At 47.8% G+C, this 20,938-nt stretch overlaps 1 protein-coding gene across 2 annotated transcripts in view; it reads right to left on the bottom strand.

Annotated features, from left to right (window-relative positions):
- Window positions 1–15,196, bottom strand: part of SH2D4B (SH2 domain containing 4B) — an 82,130-nt gene extending 66,934 nt beyond the window's left edge. For both annotated transcript variants that reach the window (XM_059395852.1, XM_059395853.1), the window contains exons 1-2: window positions 15,013–15,196; window positions 14,244–14,246 (exon numbers count right to left, since the gene is read on the bottom strand). In XM_059395852.1, the coding sequence (XP_059251835.1) occupies window positions 14,244–14,246; window positions 15,013–15,196 (187 nt within the window). The remainder of the gene's footprint in view (window positions 1–14,243; window positions 14,247–15,012) is intronic.
- Window positions 15,197–20,938: the final 5,742 nt, after the last annotated feature.

Below are 20,938 nucleotides of genomic sequence, written 5' to 3'. Positions count from 1 at the left end.
AGGAAGACCGCCGAAAAAGCCAAGGACAAAGAAGATTATGAGCAGGAGAATAACCCCAAAAAAGCTATATCCCTGAAGCCCAAGGGAGAAAGAATTTCAGGAATTAAGGAAACATGGACTGAGTCAAAGGCTGCTCATGGGTCAACAGATTGAAGACAGAGGACCAGCCACTGAATTTGGCACCATGATGGGATGCTTATCTTAACAAGAGTGGTTTCATGAGTTGGTGAAAAGGAATGCTTGGAAACTTGGAAATTTTTAGAGGGAAGTATAAAAGCACATCATTATAACTTTGGGGAAGGGAAGAATTTCTTCTATGAGATGTAAAAAGAATGAACTATGAGAAACAGTGTCGATAAATTTGAACACAGATTAAAACTTAAAGTTTCTACACAAAAAGGCACACCATAAAGACAATTAAAAATCAGGCCACCAGCAGAGAGAAGATATTTGAGTACACATAACTGTCAAATGATTGCAGGAATTAATTAAAGCAATAATAACAGCTCACATCTACAGAGGGCTTATCTGCTAATCACGGTTCAACATATTTTACATCTATTAACTTATTAATGTCTACAACAAGCTTTCCCTACTGGGCTCCTGTGAGACCCGATAAGCTCTATAAAATGTAATTTGAATGACGATTTTTCTCAGTTCTCCCAAAGATGGTACATAGATAGTACTGGCCTCGATGCATTATAGAAAAGTTAACCCATTACATACAATGGGTCTTTAGGGAAGCTGTTCTCAGGTAATTTGCTCTCAGGACCCTTTTACATTCTTTAAAAATATCAAGTAACTCAAATGATTTTATTTATTTGAGCCATGTCTACTAATATCTACTATATTCAAAACTAAAACCAGAAAAAAATTAATGCTTATTTAAAATAACAGCAAATTCATTATTTATTACCATATATGACATTTTTATGAAAAATAGCTATATATTCTAGAACAAAAATATTTAATCAGAAGAGTGGCCTTGTTCCATATATTTGCAAATCTATCTGATGTTCAGCTTAAGAGAAAGTAGCTGGATTCTCATGTGGCTTCTACATTCACTCTGTTGCAATATGTAATTTTAGTTGAAGTATATAAAATTTTTTTTACTTCTCACAGATATATAGTTAGAAAAGAGAAGAAAAGAAAAACATGGATAATTTTTCAGATATTTATTGATAATCTTCTTTGATACTACAGTGAAACCCAAACAAATGGTAGTTCTTAAAAGCTAGTTGTGATATAACCTGAAAAAAATGTCACTGAATTTATTGTAGTTTGTTATATTAGAACTCATTGGTCATGTTAATTTCTTAGTTTTGATCAGTGGACCAAGGTAACACAAGATGTTACCATTCAGGGAAACAGGGTGAAGGCAATGTGGGAATTCTCTGAGCCACTTCGCAACTCTTCCCCAAGTCTAAAGTTGTTTCAAAATAAAAAATTTTAAATTTTAAAACGCAAAATAAAATAAAAATTCATTAGTTTATTCTGTGCTTCAAATGAATTATGCACTAATGCCTGATCTTCCAAAGTTATCCATTGGTCCTTTGGAAAATGTTGGTTCACAGAGTCAAGCAAATATTCCAAATGTGCACATATTTTATTTTTATAATATCAGAAAACCATGTTTGTTAATATCACAATGAATCTCCTAAGAAAAGCCTCTACGTGTTGGGAATTTAATAAACTGTTGGTGACAGAAGTCTTCCCAAAATTCTAATTTTTTCTTAAAAGCTGGGATTTTATCATTGGCATAAATTCCATCGGTTGTTTTTCTTGAAGTGACAGATTCACTTTATTCACTTCCAAATACCCAAGTCTTACAAAAGACCTAGCTTGTCTGTCAGTCTTCCTTCAAGTAAAAATGGCATTCTAGGAATAAAGAGGCTAGCGCAGCACGTGACTTAAGAAATCCCACAGTGGGGGCGCCTGGGTAGCTCAGAGAGTTAAGCCTCTGCCTTCGGATCAGGTCATGATCCCAGGGTCCTGGGATCGAGCCCTGTATCGGGCTCTCTGCTCAGCAGGGAGCCTGCTTCCTCCTCTCTCTCTGCCTGCCTCTCTGCCTACTTGTGATCTCTCTCTGACAAATAAATAAATAAAATCTTAAAAAAAAAGAAAAGGAAATCCCACAGAGCTTTTCCTGCAGATGCCCATCCTCCTCAAATATGCAGCAGAAATGCTCTATACATACTTCCCATTTTGTCATACAATCAAATGAACAGGCTTACTGTTTCATCCAGGAGTGATGTGTGACTGAAAAAATACAATGACTACTGCTCCTAAGTTACTAGCAGATTCACCTGCTCTTGGTTTCGCATCATTAGTACGAGTGTAAACATGGTGAGTAGATCAGAGAACACCTCAGTATTATTGTGAGAACAGTTTTAACCTTGTTGATGTGGAGAGTCTCAGGCCTCCAGGAATCCAGAGACCACCCTTCAAGAATCACTGCTCGAATATTGGGGCTTAATTTTTTTACAGAATCTTGACTGGGGAAAAAAAAAAAAAAAAAGCCAACAACTATTGATCTGGAATAGGGACTCCTGGGTGGCTCCGCCAGTTAGGTGTGTCTGACTTGGTTTCCGCTCTGGGCTCAGCAGGGAGTCTGCTTGAGATTCTTTCTCACCCTCTGTCCCACCCCCTACTTGTGCTCCCTCACACTCTCACTCTCTCAGATATATAAATAAAATATTTTAAAATAATAATATTTATCTGGAATATACAAGGAATTCTTATAAACTAATAAGAAAATAATAAACAACCCCAGAAGTAAAGGCAACATATAGTGTCCCAAATGCCCTCCATTACCTACCGGTTAGCCCTCTACCCTCCTTCTGTTGCTTCCTTGTTTTAGTACACAGAGTTTAATCAAAACAGCAATATCCTTGGTTGAAGTTCTCATCTTCTGTCTCCCTTCCAGGAAAGGGTGGCCATGTGACAAAGTTCTGGCCAATTATTATAGGTAGGAGGTAGTGAGGGGACTGTGAGAAAGGTTTGCTGTCTAGATACAGTTAACACCTAGTCTTTCCTCCCTCTGTTCTTCACATGATGCTAAAAAAAAAAAAAAAAAACACAAGAACTACCTGAAGACCCAATATACTAAGCTACCATTTAAGATCATGAAAGAAGAACCAGCAACATTAATGACATCACAAAGCCAATAACCCAGTTCCGGTCTGCCTATTTCTAGATTTTTTTTTTTTTTTTTTTTTGCTTAGGTGGAAAACAAACCCCACCTAGGAAAATCCCTGCAGATTGGATTTTCTGTTCTTTGAGCTTAACACGTTGCTGTCTGGTTATTGATATGAACAGACATTTCACGGGAGAGGAAACATAAACAGTAAACTAACATATTAAAGAGACCTAACTTTATCACTAATTAGACAGAAGCATATAAAAACAAGAATGAACAATCATTTCACTCCTACAAGATTGGAAAGAATCTTGTAAAAAGTCTGATGAGGCAAGTGTTGGAAAGGATATGGAGCAACAATAATTGTTACAAATTGCTGATGATACAAGGTACTGATACAACCACTTGGAAGATCTTTGGTAACATTCAGTTAAGCAGAAAATGCTATTCATCATTACTAAGGAATAGTACTTCAGGTACATAACTTACAGAATCTCCTTCAAATATGCTCAGAGAAAACCGAATGAGAAAATATTATTCAAATTTAACACTTCAAAATATGAAAAATTGGAAACAACATAAATACCCAATAAAGAAAAATGGACAAATAAATCATGATATGTTTTTTATCATGTAATACTCTATAGCAAGAAAAATAAATACATTTGAACAATATAAATATATGCCTTTTAAAAATGCAGAACCACAAAATTAAATTCAGGTTGCATATAGCAAAATGTCATTCATATAATGATTAAGCAACATAGTGAATACAAAATATATATCACAGAATGGCAAGGATATAAGAATGATGTGCACTGAATTTAATAAGGGTTGTATATTGGGAGAGAGATGGGGGAATAAAATTTTAGGAAGGCATTAATGTAGGTCTCCACTGTGTATGTAGTGTTTAAATAAAAATAAAGGGGGCACTAATGTCAACATTTAATCAAGATATTATCGGTCCAAATGCAAGAAACAAGTGTTGGAGAGACTAGGGAGAAATAGGAGCCCTCGTGCCTTGTTGGTGGGAACACAAGCTGGTGCACCACTGTGGGAAACAGTATGGAGGTTCCTCAAGAAGTTGAAAAGAAGGGTCAACTGTACCCCCATTGTTTATAGAAGCAATGGCCACAATCGCCCAACTGTGGAAAGAACCAAGATACCCTTCAATGGACAAATGGATAAAGAAGATATGGTCCCTACATACAATGGAATATTACGCTTCCATCAAAAAGGATACCGAACTTTTGCATCAACATGGACAGGACTGGAAGAGATTATGATAGTGAAATAACTCAAGCAGAGAGAGTCAATTATCATATGGTTTCACTTACTTGTGGAGCATAAGGAATAACACAGAGTACTTTAGGACAAGGAAAGGAAAAGTGAACTGGGAGAAATCAGAGGGGGAGACAAACCATGACAGTCTGTGGACTCTGAGAAATAAACTGAAGGTTTTGGAGGGGAGAGGGGTGAGGGATGGGGTGAGCCTAGTGGTGGGTACTAAGGAGAGCACGTATTGCATAGAGCCCTGGGTGTGGTGCATAAACAATGAATCTTGGAATACTTAAAAGATAAAATAAAATTTTGAAATATGTAAAAGAAAAATAAATTGTAAAAAAAAGAAGAAGAAGAAGAAGAAATAGAACTACTCTTGTGAATGTAAAATGGCTTTTCATCTGACTCCCCAAGCTCCATGCAACATCCTCTTAGAAGGCTTGTCTCTCCTGGGAGAAAAAGAAACAAATCCAAGATCTGCCACCAATACCATAATGCCCCATGTATGTTGGGACTTGGTGTCATTATTACTGGGAAATCCTCAATACCCCCACGATCAATCCCACCGCCCCTCAGTTCAGACACAGCCCAGTCAATATGCCAGTGAAGTCTCTGGACCCCAGTCTCACTGGTGTTCGTTATCAGCCCAGCATATTTATGTGGAACAACACGTAAGGCACAAAATAACTTAATCTGTAAAATGAAGGGGTACACACATACCAGGGGCACAGACCAACTTCCTAAATCCTTAGCATCTCACAGAGTCTGGCTGTGAGAACCCAACTGCGGTGGCCAGAAAATGAACATATGAGTGAAATGATAAGATAAAAGTAAATAACCCCGAGGGCACCTGGGTGGCTCAGTCGGTTAAGCGTCCAGCACTTGGTTTCGGCTCAGGTTGTGATCTCATGCTCAGTGTGGAGTCTGTTTGAGATTTTCTTTCCCTCTCCCTCTGCCCCTCTCCACAAAATAAATAAATATTTAAAAATAAATTAATTAAATGAAATAAATGCCCCGGAAGCCTAAAGTCATGTAATTTTGCAAGATCCTCAGAAAAATCGGTGTGAAAATGCCCCCCCCCAAAGAATTTAGACCCCAAAGTCAAATGCAAAATCTGGTTCCGAATTGGAAAACCCTAAGAAGCTATGCTAATTTTCACGTGAGAAAACCCTGGAAAGCAGTAATGCCAGCCGCTCGGAAAGATGCACTGAGGAACAGGCAACTGTCTGCAACCTGTTATTTATACACAGCTACCCTGAGCCAGCTGAGACCGGTGGTCAGGTTACAGGGAGCCAGGAGATACCAGCTGCTGGCCTTTCTCAGAAACTGCCCCCTGTTGACCTCCCACCTGGAACAGGAAGTAGGGAGGTGGAGAGGGAGGGAAGCAGGGGGGTGGCAGGCATGGTTACCCCCGCGGCAAGGGGAGAGAAATTAAACCTGAGCACAGCTCACCAGGCATCCCCCTTGCAACAAGGATGAGAAGGGCTGCCTTGCATCCAGAGCTGAGCAAGACTCATCCGCTCAAAGTCCTTGAGCTTCGGCAGCAGCCAGGAGAGAACAAGGAACTACTCGGAAAGTCAAGTTTTCTGCTGGGCCACTGACCCTTGGCCCGCCTCTTACCTGCCCAATCCCAGAGGGCCCTGGCTCTTTGGGAACCTGCAAACTTCTTTGATATTTGCCTATCTTCCTGTTCTAATGTGCACTGGTGTGGTTTACCAGTGACATTGGACTTTTCACTTTCTGAAAGTAGTACACAGGACATGGGGAGCCATGGACCCTGGCGTCCTTGGCCAGGCGGTGCTGCCTCAATCAGCACCATACCGCTGGGCTTGGGAGAGGCGGAAAGGAAAAGGGGCCAAGGTGGTGGGCTGCAAAGGAACCAGAGGCCCCTGCAGCCAGCACTGTGCATACAACATTGGCTCAGAATGTGGCACAGTGGCTCCTACCTCCTCAGAGCCACTTGGAAACCCCTCACCCACTGCAAATGACATTACCCCCAGGAGCTCACTCACCAGTGCAGCCGTCCTACCCTGCTGTCTGCCCTGCAGAGGCAGAACACGGAGGCTAGCAAACCAGAAATTAGGGCCCCATTAGTCAAGTCCACAAAGCTGGTGGAAGGCTCACCAGTCCTGTTTGTGACCGTGCGGCAGGTAGAACAGAAGCGTCTGGCCCCAGCCCCCATCTCCATGCCCCAAAGTACCAGGAAAACGCATACCATTCACACACACACGTGCACACACACAAGGTTGTCAGAGCACCCTAGCCTTTGTTCCATCACCTTGCCCTGGACAAGGCCCCACGCCCAGCCGCACGGTTACAAACAGGGTGGTCCCAGGCTACACATGCCATGCCTCCACCTATCCACAGACCACAGCAATTCCGCACAGATCAGTCCTGCATCCCCCATATCACATCTTGGTCCGATCCACAGGAAAGGTGCTTATCAGCATCCCAAGAACCAAGAGTAGCCTCTAGTGACATAACTGAGTTTCCTCCAACTTATCCTAAAAAATAAACCACATAAGGAGGGTTGATTTGGCAGACACAGGCAAGGCTCCACTGGCCCAAGGCGGGGACTCTAGAATAAAGTGGAGGTTGGCCAGGCCATGAGGCAGCTGGTCCCACAGCCACCACGGACGGGTCCAGTGGCGGAGCTCCCAGGAAGAGGCTGAGCCAGTCCCTAGAGGATCTGCCACCAGCATTGGGAGGGAAGAGGGAGGAAAGGAAGGAGAGAAATAGGACTTAAGCACCCCACATGTGGCAGGAGCTCTTCCCACTTGCTGAAAAAGCTTTATGAATCCTCCCAGTGGAGAAAAGGTGGTTATTCCCATCACACAGGTGACTTTCAAAGGTCAAAATGGAACCAAGAAGAAAATCCAGGTGACCCGGTTCCATTCCACCATGCTAGAGGCATTTTGAAAATAACATCGACCCAACCCAAGGGTGAAGAATTGATCGGTGACTGTTATTTCTAACCCCTGAGCCCCTCAGAAAATGAGCTCATAGAGCATCCCTTCGGGTGTGAGAATCCAGAAGAGTGAACACGGTCTGTCGGCCCCCAAATACAGCCTGCGAGCAGCAGGTGCCAATCGGCAAGTCACGGGAGCTAGGACAGCTCTCTGCGCTCAGGTGGACAGCCCTGTCACCACACACGCACACGTCTCATGACATTCTTCTTGCCTGACTTCTCGGTGCCCAGAAGCTGGTTCCACCCGCACTGCTCATCCGCCACCCTGACTGACCCCTCAGACCCACAGTCAGCCCCCATTCACCAGTTACCGTGCCACGAGGGACTTTTTACCTCCTGTTTACCCAGGGGTAAACTAATTAAACTAATCCGTGTCCTAAGTAAACTAATTAAACTAATTAGTGTCCCCCCACAAGAGTCTGGACACCGAGCCTCAACCCCAGACTCCTCTTCTCTCTTCATCACATATATTCTCTGAAACAAAACTAAATATTCCCCTCCCCAGAATTGTTCCTTGAATATTTGCATATTGACAAGAAACATTTTCTTTTCTTTTTTTTTTTAAGATTTTATTTATTTATTTGACAGAGATCACAAGTAGGCAGAGAGGCAGGTAGAGAGAAGGGGGGGGGGAAGCAGGCCCCCTGCTGAGGAGAGAGCCCAATGTGGGGCTCCATCCCACGACCCCGGAATCATGACCTGAACCAAAGGCAGAGGCTTTCACCCACTGAGCCACCCAGGAATATTTCCACCCGGAAATATTTTCTTAACAAAAGGAATGGGGCACTAATGGCAGGCCCTGTGAGAAACCAAGGGGGAGATTCCAGCAATAGTCTTTCCAGCCCCTCCCCCACTGCAATGTCCTAGACGCTCTGCCCCTGGTAACAGGAGAGGGGCTGTGAACAACAGCTCCAACTCTCATCCAGAAACCCGGGGCATCCTCTCCTCTTACCAGCCATGATCCTATGAAGTCATGGCCTCCGACATCACCCCAGCGCATCAACTGAAAAACTATTGGAATTCAAGAAGGTTGAAGAAGTCAACATGGCAAGGTCAACCGTGTCCCACCACGTTATGTCAGCAAGAGCATGGATGCAGCGGAAGACAGTGTCAAGTACAGGTTTCCCTTGACGTTTAAGTGTGACATGCTGAGGCCCACAGTGAGGGGTATGCAGCTGGGTTGGCCAAACTATTTGTGCAAAGGGACAAAGGGGGAATAAAACATTGATCACTTTCCCCTCAGAGGAAAAAGAAAACGTAGGGAATAATGACACTTGTACAATGTGGAGTTAATGTCCAAGTAATTATTGTAACTATGATTAACTAAGAAATCCCTACTATAAGCAGAAGACGTAAATCTTGAAAGGTCAAATAAGGTAAATAAAATCAATCTAAAATTTCTTGATTATACCAAGAAAATCATGAAGAAAAATATTTTTAAATCCTTATATTTCTCATCCTCAGCATATAATGTTTTATTCCTGATAAAGATAGATTAAAAAGTATTCCAGTACATTCTTAAAACTAAATTTTTAAAATATTTATGTATTTAAATAATCTCTGCACCCAAAGTGGGGCTTGAACTCACAGCCTTGAGATCTAGAGTCACAATTTCTTCTGACTGAGCCAGCCAGGCACCCCCTAAAATAAATTTTAAAACAGCATATGCTCTTTAATATGGTACCAAGAAGCTAGAAAAAACAAAAAACAAAACAAACAAACAAAAAAAGGTAGACGCAAATATACACTAAGAATTGGTGCCTGGGTGGCTCAGTCGGTTAAGTATCTGCCTTTGGCTCAGGTCATGATCCCAGAGTCCTGGGATTGAGCCCCACATCGGGCTCCTTGCTCAGAGGGAAGTCTGCTTCTCCCTATTCCTTTTCCCTTCTCCCCGCTCATGCGTTCTCTCTCCTTCTTTCAAATAAATAAATTTTAAAAACATTTTTTTTAAATGCATGGGGGATGCGCCTGGGTGGCTCAGTGGGTTAAGCCTCTGCCTTCAGCTCAGGTCATGATCCCAGGGTCCTGGAATCGAGCCCCACATCGGGCTCTCTGCTCAGCAGGGAGCCTCCTTCCTCCTTTCTCTGCCTGCTTGTGATCTCTCTTTGCCAAATAAATAAATAAAATCTTTAAAAAAAAAAAAAAAGATTCATGGGGAAAAAGTCTTATTGGTCAAGCTCACATCCAAGTCAAAATCCTAAAACAAGGAAGGAAACTGAAATGAGGTATAAGTCTGAGTGAAAAAGTGACAGAATCACCAGGACTTCATGTGTCCCCAACACAAGTGTACTGTGACTTTGATACTTTGGATGCAGATTTTCAAGGTCTAGAGGAGGAGTCACGCTGCACAGCGCACACCGTTCACTCAACGCTTTACTATTCGCCCCTTCGGTCCAGCTCCTATGACACAGCAGGTGTGGGCAAATTGCACATCCACGCCCACCCCCCACCCCCCCACCCCCGCATCCAGACATCCAGATGCTGGCACAGAAGCCAGCGATGCAGCAATGGCCTCACAGCACCTTCAGGCTAATGGAAGAGACAGACCACAAACAGGCAAATAGATACATTAAAAAAAAAAAAAAGGGCAGCAAATCCATGGAGAGAGAAAACAGACCAGCCCTGTTGTCAAGGGCCAAGGGGGTGTGTGGGGGGGTGGGAGATGGGGCGTGAGTGCTTACTGGGTAAAGGGTTTCTTTCCCAAGCTGAAAATGTTCTGGAACTAGATGGTGGTGGTGGTTGCACAATATTTTTTTTTTAGACTTTATTTATTTATTTATTTATTTATTTGAGAGAAAGAGAGCACACACAGGAGCCAGGGGAGGGGCAGAGGGAGAAGAGAATCTCAAGCAAACTCCAGCTGACTGCAAGCTGGAGGCGTGGCTGGGTCTCAGGACCCTGAGATCATGACCTGAGCAGACATCAAGAGTCAGACATCTTGGGACACCTGGGTGGCTCAGTCGTTAGGTGTCTCTGCCTTCGGCTCAGGTCATGATCCCAGGGTCCTGGGATCAAGCCACACATCTGGCTCCCTGCTCAGTGGAGAGCCTGCTTCTTCCTCTCTCACTCCCCCTGCTGGTGTTCCCTCTCTCGCTGTGTCTCTTTCTGTCAAATAAATAAAATCTTAGGGAAAAAAAAAAAAAAGAATCAGACACTTTATGGACTGAGCCACCCAGGTGACCCTACACGACACTTTGAATGTGCTGTCACTGAAATGAACACTTTAATGTACCTAAAATGGTAAAATTCATGTTGTGTGTATCTCACCACAATTTTGTTAAAAAGACACTTGTCGTTCTGGAAGGTTCTGTAAAGAAAGTCCTCTAGGGTGTGGTAAGAGAGAGATGGAAATGGGACCCTTGGAGGGTGGGTGGTCAGGGGAGGACTCAGCCCCGTGAGGATTTGGGGAGAGTGCATTCCCCGCAGAGGGACACAAACCAGTGGAGTGTAGGCTGGAGAGGGGACACAGCCAGCTGGCCAACCGGAAGGGTCCTGTTTCCTCTGAATACAATGGAAGCCACTGAGGTTTCCTCTGAATACAATGGAAGCCACTGAGGTTTCCTCTGAATACAATGGAAGCCACTGAGGCAGCGAGATGAATGAGCTGATCCATGTGTTACAGAGTTTCTTGGGCTGCTGTGTGAAGAGAGGGTTGCAGAGAGTGAGCGAGTGAGCATGAAGCAAGGGGACATGGCCACACTAGGAACATGTGCAGGCAAGTACAGGAGGAGGGAGGAGGACACGGAGGCTAGGAGGGACCCTGGCCCAGGAGGCAAGGTTGCGATGGTTACTGACTGACTCCCAGGAAAGAGAAAGAAGGCAGAGGTAGGGGATGGAGGTGGAGAGGGCCGAGCCCACGGGACTTAGAACACTCCCCAGGCTGGAGTAAGGGGCAGGCCAGAGAGCCAACACAGGAAGACGCAGGCCCAGAACTGGCCGTGTGGGTGAGAGGAGGCACCCTGTGAGTGTGCAGCCTTGGTTCACTGGCGTGAGCCACGAAGAACGGTGGGGAAAGATGTCTGGCTCCCAGGGAAAGTACCTGCAGATGGGTACAGAGGTGGTCATGGAGGAATCACTTTAACACTGACAGAAACTGTGCGTCATGGCAGAACAGATGGGTCCGAGTGGGGAAGCTCCCTGGGTCTGGCTACCATGGGAACTTGTCTCCTGAGCCCTTGTCCCAGACAACACCTAGGTCCACACTCAAGAAACAGGGATGACTGAGCAAGCACAGAAGGGCCAAAGGTTGTGAGGCTCTACAACTCCTGACATGTGGCATGGGTTTTTGTGGAGAAAGGGCTCTTAACAGGGGAAGAGAGTGTGAAGGTCATGGTCATGTTGGAGGAGCTTGGCTTCGATCTAACAGGAACACAGTGTTAGAGCATGCCTTCCCAGAGCCTCAGCATAACAGCACTAATTCCTGTCAGACATGGGACAACACAGCAAGCATGAGGGTAGATAGGAAATCAAAGCTGAGGGTCTGTGTTCTCCACGGCAAGGTAGAACATCAGAAGATTCTCACCAAAGTATAAGGTGCCAACAAGAAAAGACGTGCCCGCATGGTCAGGGGAGTGATGTGTGCCCAGCCATGACTGTCATCTTTAACCCAGCCCATTTCTGCATGGACCCCAAGGGTGTGTTCAAGGATCCACAAAGCCCTCGAGTTGCTGTAAAACAGAATGATCTGTATCCCCAGTGTTTACTACTATCCTCTCCAGGAATGACTGGATAGCAGGAAAGGTCTCAAAGACGGGGCACACCTTGCCCTGCCCTGCCTTCTGGGGCCCCTGGGACAGCAAGGTCAGGTCTGCTAGGAGTTGGGAAATGTCCTTAGAAAAGAGCCAGTGGGAAGGAGAATTTAGGGGACAAGACAGGACTGGGGCAGGGCAGGAGGAGGCAAAGTATCATTCCAGGCTCACCAGGACTGAGTAAAGTGTGCTCGGGGATCCCAAGGGGATCCACACCTCGGCAAAGCACAGCAGATGCTTCCTCCCAGACATACCGGGAATGGGATGGGGATGGCGAGGGCAAGGAAGAGGGAGGATCCAGCCAGTAGGGCATGTCTCCACTTACTCCGGCACTGAGCCACCATGCCCCGGCTGTGTGCCAAGCCCTGCTCCCAACATTCCAGTCGGCTGTGTCCCACAGTCTCAACGGTCACAGTCCTGTCCCGTTCACCAAAGTCAGCACTTGGCAATGTTGCACAAGGGAAGGAATAAATGAAGGAATGAACAAGTGAATGCATGCACAGATCATTTGTGGAATCAAAGCCTGAGTTCAGAAGCAAATGCATGGAAAACCGTCAGTCACCAGACCCAAGGTCAAAGTCACGGGATGAGCTTCCCTTCTCCACTTCTTAGCATTCAGGTGACTTTAGGCAGATCGAGTCACTTTGTGGGCCACGGCTTCCCCATCAGGAACAGGGGCACGACACACAGTGCATCCCGGACCCCGCAGCAAGAGCTCTGCCAAGCAAGCCCCCCAGGCTTCCCCATGGTCCACCCAGTTACTTCCATGGGCAGGACTGAAGCCAAGAGCCAAGATCTGAACAAAATCCTGACCTGGAACACACACATTTCTCACTGTGTTTCCTCCTCTTTTCCATTCTTTATAAATCAGAAAATTAATTACCCGGAAAAGAGTCTTCTGCACCAGAAATCCAAATGAGTTTAATGTATAATTTACACATGAAAATGTAGACGTCAGTGTGTGACAAATTGCCATAAAAATGTTTTTGCAGTTAAATTTTTGGGCATCTGTCTTCCTCCCAGAAGAGCTGCCATACGGATGGTGTGAGGCCCCAGGGCCGAGGCCGGGTGGGGCTGGAGAGGCAGCTGGTCATGTCCACCAGCTAGGGAAGCAGCCGCCAGCATGGCCCAGCTCGGGAGGCCCCAGCCTAAAAACTGGCCATGCACAACCAAGTTGGAGCCCTCCCGCTTGGGGTCCTATTGTAGGTCTCATTCAAAACAGAGATTCAGGGCGCCTGGGTGGCTCAGTGGGTTAAGCCGCTGCCTTCGGCTCAGGTCATGATCTCAGGGTCCTGAGATCGAGTGCCGCATCAGGCTCTCTGCTCAGCAGGAGCCTGCTTCCCTTCCTCTCTCTCTGCCTGCCTCTCTGCCTACTGTGATCTCTCTCTGTCAAATAAATAAATAAAATCTTTAAAAAAAAAAAAAAAAACAGAGATTTAACTGTCTGCCAGCTCTGTGCTAGACCAAAGGATGGAAGGTAGGAAGACAGGATGGTCTCAGGCTCCAGTGGCTTTGAGACCACTGGGAGAGGCAGGGGAAGAGATGATAAATGATAGTGGGGGGGGGGGAGCGGCAGGGGGGCCTGCCTGCCAAGCACCTGCAAAGAAGCAAGTTCTTCCTTGCACCAAGGGCATCCCCCAGAGACTCCAGGGGCCAGGGACTAGTCCTGGGGAATTTGTTAGGAGGAGGAGGCAGGGGGATATTCCCAATAGGAAGAACCGTTCGTGCTAAGGGAGAGGCTAGGTCCAGCCAGCATGTCCCGATGGGTGTGAGTGTGGTCTGTGGCACATGGCCAAGATAGTCCAGTGGGGAGCCTGGAGTGGAGAGAGGAGCTAGGTCACCAAGGAGACTGCATGCCCAGACCAGATCTAGGACTTTGTCCTGGATTGAAAACTAAACAGATCAAGTCTACACTGCACTCTGCTCAATCATATAGTTAGGGGGACTGTCGAGTGCAGCAGCCACAGGAAGGGCCGTCCCTCGCAGGACCCGGGCTCCTCCACCAGGTCCTGACTATGTCATCTTTATCCTAAGTGTACCAGCCTGCAGGCAGACGACCGCATAAAAACCATCCGAAACGCACGTCAGGCCTGTTTCTTCCCTGCACCTGCTACTGCCATTCAGGCCTGGTCATTCTCAGTGCAGGACAGTCCCTGACACCCTCTCTCCAAGCCAAGCTTCCTCTCACCTGCAAATAGTGAGGCGCAGCCGGGTGCTTTGCGCGGGCCCTAGCTGAGAACACTGTGCTGGCATGCACAAGGGAAGGACAAGCATGTCCTCATTGCACGCTGGTCCTCCATCCTAGAACCACTGGTGAAGGTCAAGAGTATGCCCTCTCCTTCACCAAGCGATCATCACTGGTGTCTGGGCCCAGCTGGAGATCCCAACAATGTCTTCCCAGAATTTGGGCCTCCCACAACAAGACCAAGCAAGTCCCCATTCCCCCACCCCATCAGGACTCCCCCTCTGCAGTCTTGGAGCCTCACAGACCTGGTTGAAATCTAAAGGCTGGACTAGTGGGGACAGATCCTCACAGGACAAGGATTTCGAGTCCCTAGCTCTCATCATACTCATGCTTGGTGGCTCCGTCGTTAAGTGTCTGCCTTTGGCTCAGGTCATGTCCCGGAGCCCTGGGATTGAGCCCTGAAAGCCCTGCATTGGGTTCCCTGCTTGGTGGTAAGCCTGCTTCTCCCTCTCCCACTACCCCTGCTTGTGTTCCCTCTCTCACTGTGTCTCTGTCAAATAAATAAATAAAATCTTTAAAGAAGAAGAAGGAGGAGGAGGAGAAGGAGAAGAAGAAGAAAGCTTGGCAGCAATCAATTTTCCACCTCCTGGGAGGCCAGAGGTTGACCTCTTGGTGGCTCCCAGCCACATACCTCGCTTGACTTTCGGGGGCCTGAGGCCCTCTGCCTGGGCCAGGGCCTCCCAAGCCTCACGCTCCCTCCAGCGCCTCAGCTGCTCCTCCCGCATTTTGTAGAAGAGAATGTGCTTCTGCACGTCACTGAGCTCGGCAAGGAGTTCGGGGTCGATGTACATGTCATGCAGGATCTGCTGTAGCATGATGTCCGGGGGTGCGCCCACCAGAAGGGCAGCCGGCCCGGGAAGCCCTGCCAGGGAGGACACCCTGGGCTCCTCCTCACCCCCGGCTCCTCACTGCAGGGTCACTCAGGGTGTCTCTCGTCTGCGTAGCATCGTCACGCTGCCTCCACTTGGGAGCAAACGCATCTCCTCTGTCCAGGACAGCAACAGGGGCCAGGCAGCAGGAAGCAAAGAGGCAGCCGGGCCCCGGCGAGGGGTGGGGGGCAGGCATCAGGAGCAATCTAGTCCTTCTGTCGGGTCACCAGTTGCCACATCCCAGCAGCGCCTGTGTCTGGGCCTCCCCTGGGGTTCAGGGACAATGGGGAGGGTCAAAGCCTCCAGCTCTGCAGGGCGGTGCGCAGACCCGGCCCTGCTTGGGCCGACAGGTGTCGAGTGATCTGTTAATGGAAGGTAACAACGACACCAGTCGTATCGATGACACTGGCCGGGCCAGCCAGGAACCGATCTCTCCTCCGTGGGTAAGAGGAGGAGGAGGCAGTTCTGCCCACTCCTTCCATGACTTCTGAGCCAACTTCAAACAGGCCAGAGGAGCCAGCCAGGAATCTCTAGGCTCCTCTCCCTCTACCTGCTGCCACCTTGTCCACCTTCTTCTTTTCCAGGACATTTGGCATCCTGAGGTAATGCTTTTAAAACTCTGCCCTCTCCCTGTTAGCTCCCAGAAAGGAAACAAAACAGAATCAGTGGAGACCAGGAAGGGGCTTTACCATGGATAGAGTTCAAGGACAGAAAGGTGATCGACTTCCTCTCTCCTTTCCCTCTCCAGAGCGCCTAAAGCCAAGCATGTCCCGACAGGTTAACCCTCCAGGGCTCAGTGTTGGTTGTTGCTGTGAATCTTTTGGGTTTTGATTGCAGGTGTCTGGAGATCACCAAACAGAATGATATGGGGTTTCTGTGTCCTGAATCAGAAGCAGCTGGGACAGAGTGGGATGCTGCTTTCAGACAGGTAGGACTGGGTCTAAGAGGTGCTCACAGCTACTCACTGCTGCCCCTGCATGCCCACAGGGCAACTGGGCTCCCGAAGGTAAGTAACCTGCCTACGGCTACCCAGTCCCTAAGCGGCCGTCTTGGGACTCTACCCAACTTTCAAATTTGACCTCCACTGGCAACTGTGAATCTTTTGATGGGGCAAAGATGTAATCTGACCAGGAGAAAACAACGGAAGAAGGTCTGGCACTGCGGGCTGGTAGGATTGGTGATCTTCGTGTCCCTTCCCTCCGTGAGGGCCAAAGGTGGATCAGGCTTCTAAGGGTGATCCACTGCGGGTGTGATTGAGGCCTCTTCTCCTGCTGTTAGGTTAGCCCAGGACAGAATAATGAAGCTATTGGGATGATGATCAAAAACAAGTGTGGAGGGCCAAGCTGCCGCTCCCCCAGGTCTAGCTGGCTTGCTGCAGTGTGACTGAGACCTTGCAGCCTCCAAGCAGAGGCTCAGGCCACCGGAGCAGTGACCCTGGACTCCCCACTCCACCCTCTCCTCTGTCCTCCCAGCTCAGGTATTCTGGAGAGCCCTCACCCTGACTTGTATGCCGGTTCCCTGTTTCTTATAGCCAGGCCTTCTCTTGCCTCGGGCACAGCTCTCTGCGCCCAAACTTGGCTGGCTGGGAGAACGGAGTCCAGAGCAGAGACTAGGGCAACGGGGGCACGAAGGGAGCCCAGTGTCCTGCTGCCAGCCTCCTTCCTCTTTGGGCGGGAAGGCGAGTGGGAGAGACGCCTGCGGGAGGAAGGCCCGAGAATACGGACAGCAGGACCGCGCAGGCTGCAAGTGCGCCTCTGGCGGGGTGGTGCCCATGATACCCTTGCGGTGGCCACTCTGCCGGGAGAGGGTGGGTGGCGGCCGGAAGGAACGCGCCCCGATAGCGCCCCGTTTCGTGCCGCAGAGGGCACGGTGCTCCCGAGCAATCCCAGGTCGCTGGGCGGGAGGCCGAGCGCAGCCGGGGCGCCACCGGGTCCGCTTTCCGGAAAGACGGGCTGCCCCGGCGAGGGTGGGAGCCCCTCTGCCGGCTGGGCACCACCTCCCGCCCGCCGGAGGCTGCTCGGCCCGGCCTAGGGCGCCCCCTGGCGGCAGGTGTAGGCACCTCGAGGAGCCCGGGAGCCCGCCTGCCAGGAGCCCAGGGGACCAGGCAAGAAGAGGTGGCGCTGGGATGGAAGGGGGGGTCAGCCCTCTCCCACCCCAGGCGCCGGGCGGCGGGGACACAGTGGCCCACAGTGGCCCTCAGTGGCTGCGACCCCAGGGGCAGAGGCCTCGCAGACGAAAGGGGTACCGGCAACAAAAAACAAAGGCGAGGGGCACCTGGGTGGCTCAGTGGGTTAAGCCTCTGCCTTCGGCTCAGGTCATGATCTCAGGGTCCTGGGATGGAGCCCTACATCAGGCTCTCTGCTCAGTGGGGAGCCTGCTTCTCTGTCTCTCTCTGCCTGCTTGTGATCTCTGTCAAATAAATAAATAAAATAAATAAATAAATAAATAAAATAAATAAAATCTTAAAAAAAAAAAGGTGAGGGGGCCCCTGGGTCTGCAGATGGTTGTCTGCACCTTTTCAGCTGCCTTGTTTTGTTTCCATTTGTCACTGGCCTTGTGATTTGTTTAATTCTGCATGCTAATGCAGCTGCTTCTGGGGCGGGAATACGTGCCCCCCCCCCCCAGAGGTTCTGGGACTGGAGACCGCTGGGGGGCGCTGCTCAATACCAAGCTCTACATCAGTCACAAAGGATGCGTGAACTGTCTGCTTTGGCAAGGGAAGAAATTCACAGCAGATAAAAGGAAAAGATAAACGGAAAAGTGACCCACAGAACACCACGCGCCGTGTAAGCCATTATTTGAATTTGTCTGTGATTACTTTGGTATAGACAAAGGACAAACACGGAACACACATGGCTTCTTGCTTTCTTCTCAGAAGGGGAAGGGAGACCATTATAGGCAACTCTGCATCGTTTTATACAGTAAGATGTAGAATACATATGGCTGAAGCATGCTGTGTCAGGTGTCGGCCTGAGAACCACATTATCTTGGCCTCGGGAAAGCTTTGGTGCGGCCACCGTGTCAGGATCAGCGACTTCCAAGAGCACACCTAGGATCTCCCCTGGTCTCAGTTTTGCAGTCCAAGGGCTCAGTGAAAGTTTAGAGTTGATTCTGCCTTGTCACCACTTAAGACGCACTGAAAGATCATGGCCACGAAAATCAATAGTGTCCCTAATGAGTACAACAACTACATAGAAAATATGGGGAAAAGGTCCCACTTACAGTAAGAACCAGATACGAAATACTGGGAATCTATTTGGCAAATCACGTGGGGGCCTGTATGAAGAAAAGTAAAACTCACACTGTGAGCCTGCCTGGGATTTCAGGCTGCGTAGGAACATAGCACAATCAGAAAGATCTAATGTCGGAAAATGTCTAATCCATCTGTGTTCGTTGGTGTCCAACATGGCTCCCCGTGATTCCCCACTTCCTATATTTGTGACACCCCCGACCCCCGGTGTATCGGTGTTGCTCTGTGCCATCAATAGAAAATGCTAGGTGGTGATCTGTCACTTTTGCAGTTAGAACATAATAGGCATTCTCGGGTGACTGGGTGGCTCAGTCATTAAGTGTCTGCCTTGGGGTCAGATCATGATCCCAGGGTTTTGGGATCGAGCCCTGCATCCTGCTCCCTGCTCAGTGGGAAGCCTGCTTCTCCCTCTCCCACTTCCTCTGCTTGTGTTCCCTCTCTTGCTGTGTCTCTCTCTGTCAAGTAAATAAATAAGATCTTTTTAAAAAAATAAATTGAGGGTCGCCTGGGTGGCTCAGTGGGTTAAAGCCTCTGCCTTCAGCTCAGGTCATGATCTCAGGGTCCTAGGATTGAGTCCCACATCGGGCTCTCTGCTCCACGGGGAGCCTGCTTCCTCCTCTCTCTCTCTTCCTGCCACTCTGCCTACTTGGGATCTCTGTCTGTCAAATAAATAAATAAAATCTTTTAAAAAAAATAAAAATACTTTGAATAAATAAATAAATAAATAAATAAAAGGCATTCTGCTTTCCCTTTGAGTTTCTCTTTCTCTCATGACTTTGGGGAAGCCATGTGAGCCCCACGGGGTAAGGAACTGACATCTCCTGCCAGTGAGGAGAACAGAGATCTGGTCAGGTGAGGCCACAGACCTGGGTCAGCAGTTGCACTGTGACCTCCCTAGAATCATCCAGCTAAACCATTCCTAGATTCCTGACCCTCAGAAAAGGTATGAGCTATACATGTGTTGTTTTAAGCTATCAGACTTTCAGGGTAATTTGTTATGCAGCAATGTATAACTAATACAATATCAAATTAATGTATATGTTTAATATAATTTCAGACCAGACCTGAAAATTAATTGGGAAGTGGGGGAGAAGCTTGATAAAATGGTCCCCAAGCTCAACAACAACAACAAAAAAAAATGAATAGATGAGAACAGCCTAGAAAACCCTGAGGAATACTGAACTCTGTACTGCCCAGTTCAAACTTCATAAAGCAAACAGTTCAGTTCCGACACAAGAGCAGCCCGATGGAAGTGAGAAACCCCAGACAAAGATCCAGACATATACCTAATTATTTAGTACGTGGTTAAAATGGTAGTTACAATTAGGTGGGAAGGGATGAATGAATTTGTTCAATAGTTAGCTGGATCCTTGTCTGTCAGCTGTGATCCTACCAGGATAGCCCTCAGTGGCCGTGAACTCTGGGGTCTCTGTAGTATTAGGAGAGTGAACATCAAAGTAACTGATGGGTTCAATATATGAGGTTTAGATCAGTAAACCATGACAGGTCCATAGGATAAAATGCTCTACAGCCATTAGAGTTTCTGTTGAGAAGAATATTTGTTGACATAAAAGGGTGCTCATTATGTATTGCTAAGACAGAAAGCAGGTTGCAAAATATTATGTGTAGAAAGGTCTCAGCGGTATGAATAAGGAAAAGAATATTTTTAACCCCTAATGCCTTTGAAGGAGACTAAGCAGGTCCAATTAAATGGAAAAGCCTGGGGTGCCTGGGTGGCTCAGTTGATTAAGCATCTGCCTTCAGCTGGGGTCATGATCCCGGGGTCCTGGGATGGAGCCCTGCATCAGGCTCCCTGCTCAGTGGGGAGTCTGATTCTCTCTCTCCTCCCCATTCCTGCCCTCTCTCTCAAACAAATAAAGTCTTTTTTTTTTTTTAATGAATAAATAAATAAAAGGAAAGGCCTATGATCTGGAAACCTTGCTAGTTCTAGATATGCCCATTTGGGAGGCCCCACTGGGGTGAACTGAGCAGCTTCATGTAACCCAGGCTGGACATGAAGTTCCAGAGGGGCAGAGACAGCAGAGGAAGGAGAGAGAAACAACAGATGGCCGGCCATAAAACCCAAGGCTGAGGACCTCCTCATTCCAAATCTTCACCAAAATGATTTAATTCTCAAAAGGCTTGCTATGAGATTTCTTAGTTATGGGAAAAACAAAAACAACCCCCACCCCAAAAATCCTTAACCTCTATCCAATTCTGCCAGGACAGAGGGGGGACAAAACAGAGACTACTAAGGGGCCCGGGAGTTGGAGGCACATGGCAGTATGGGTCCCTGGAATGAGCAGGAGTCACGGGAAGGGCTTGGGGCTCTCCCCGCCATGGAAATGGCAGGGGCTGAGTACCTCTGAAGGGCAAGGACACCCATGTTGACATCCGTGAATGAAAAGACAATGGTACAGACACAACTGCACATTCGT

Source organism: Mustela nigripes, chromosome 4 (genome assembly GCF_022355385.1).
Source record: "Mustela nigripes isolate SB6536 chromosome 4, MUSNIG.SB6536, whole genome shotgun sequence".
NCBI classification, from domain to species: domain Eukaryota; kingdom Metazoa; phylum Chordata; class Mammalia; order Carnivora; family Mustelidae; genus Mustela; species Mustela nigripes.
The sequence above is the reverse complement of the archived record's forward strand: the minus strand, read 5'-3'. Positions and strand labels throughout refer to the sequence as shown.